Here is a 1,652-nt window from a genome sequence, read left to right as displayed (position 1 = left end):
TTTTTTTCCTTAAATTCCGTATGTATGTGTTAGCATATGGTATTTGTCTTTCTCTTTCTGACTTATTTCACTCTGTGTGACAGACTCTAGGTCCATCCACCTCACTACAAATAACTCAATTTCATTTCTTTTTATGGCTGAGTAATATTGCATTGTATATATGTGCCACATCTTCTTTATCCATTCATCCGATGATGGCCACTTAGGATAAAATGCTTTTAAAACTTTGAAATAGCTTCCTTTTCTTCAGCTTCCGCTAAGGTGCTCGGTCCTTCCGAGGAAGCTAAGGCCGCGTTGGGGTGAGGCCCTCTCTTCAAACGGCGACTAGCACCGCGCCCGGCAGACCCTGCCTAGCCCTTGCCCGCACGATGGCCTCCGTCTCGGAGCTCGCCTGCATCTACTTGGCCCTCATCCTGCACAACAATGAGGTGACGGTCACGGAGGATAAGATCAATGCCCTCGTTAAAGCAGCCGGTGTAAATGTTGAACCTTTCTGGCCAGGCTTGTTTGCAAAGGCTTTGGCCAGTGTCAACATCGGGAGCCTCATCTGCAATGTGGGGGCAGGTGGACCTGCCCCAGCAGCTGGTGCTACACCAGCAGGAGTTCCTGCCCCCTCCACCACTGCTGCCCCAGCTGAGGAGAAGAAAGTGGAAGCAAAGAAAGAAGAATCTGAAGAGTCTGATGATGACATGGGCTTTGGTCTTTTTGACTAAACCTCTTTAGTAGCACGTTCAATAAAAAGCTGAGTTCTTTGAAAAAAAGAAAAAAACAACATCGAAGTAGGAACTTTACATCAAAGTAGTTCACTGGAGAGATAATAGAGGGCCTCCTGCTTCCTATGAGGTCATATAATGGGGAACACATGATGGGGAAGCTTCATGGGTATCTCTTGAACTTCCATGTCATGGTGGCCAGCCCTGGGTGGCCATTCATTAAGCCATGTCCCATCCGCTGTAGCATAGTATTTCATCCATGTCTAAAAGAGTCGAGGCAGTCCTGAAAGGTGGGGTGTGGACCAAAAGAGAGGAAAGGAGATATTTGGGAGCATCTAAGAAAATACAGAACTTCCCTATTTAAAATTCCAAAACTTATCCTGAGTTTTCTTATACATCTTCCTTTCTTTATTTTCTTATCATAGGATTTATTGCTAGCAAATACCATTCATTCATCTATTATCTTTCACCCTCTAATAGTTTGTAAGCTCCATGAAGTCAGGATTTTTATCTATTCGGATAAAATAGGATTTAATAGTTTGTAATAGTTTGTAAAATAGGATCTAATAGTTTGTAAGCTCCATGAAGTCAGGATTTTTTATCTAATCTATTTTTATCATTAATTTCTTGGTACATAATATATAAATGAATGGCAGCCATGATGTCTTGCCCTAATCCCTTGGATATTAATAACTGTTTGAACCAGATTCATCTTTTGGTGATTTGAACAGCTTAGACTCTCATCCCTATTGGATGTTTCCCACATGGTGGGTAATGAGGTTGATTTGACCTAGTATTTTAGTGCATTAGAGCATTAGTTTTAGAGTCAGATGGCCTGGATTTAAATTCTAGTCCTTCTACTTATAGTTGTGTGACCTTGTGAAAATATTTAAACCACTTTAAATTTCCTCCTTTGCGAAATGATACTACTAATATTAT

At 41.3% G+C, this 1,652-nt stretch overlaps 1 protein-coding gene across 1 annotated transcript; it reads left to right on the top strand.

Moving 5' to 3' along the window:
- Nucleotides 1-262: 262 nt before the first annotated feature.
- Nucleotides 263-772, top strand: LOC132524146 (large ribosomal subunit protein P1-like). Its single transcript, XM_060155981.1, has one exon. The coding sequence runs from the start codon at nt 369-371 to the stop codon at nt 711-713; it is 345 nt and encodes a 114-aa protein (XP_060011964.1). The 5' UTR covers nt 263-368; the 3' UTR covers nt 714-772.
- Nucleotides 773-1,652: the final 880 nt, after the last annotated feature.

The sequence above is a fragment of the Lagenorhynchus albirostris genome, chromosome 8, assembly GCF_949774975.1.
Source record: "Lagenorhynchus albirostris chromosome 8, mLagAlb1.1, whole genome shotgun sequence".
In the NCBI taxonomy this organism is placed as follows: Eukaryota; Metazoa; Chordata; class Mammalia; order Artiodactyla; family Delphinidae; genus Lagenorhynchus; species Lagenorhynchus albirostris.
Note: the sequence above shows the minus strand (reverse complement) of the source record. Positions and strands in the feature narration are given on the sequence as shown.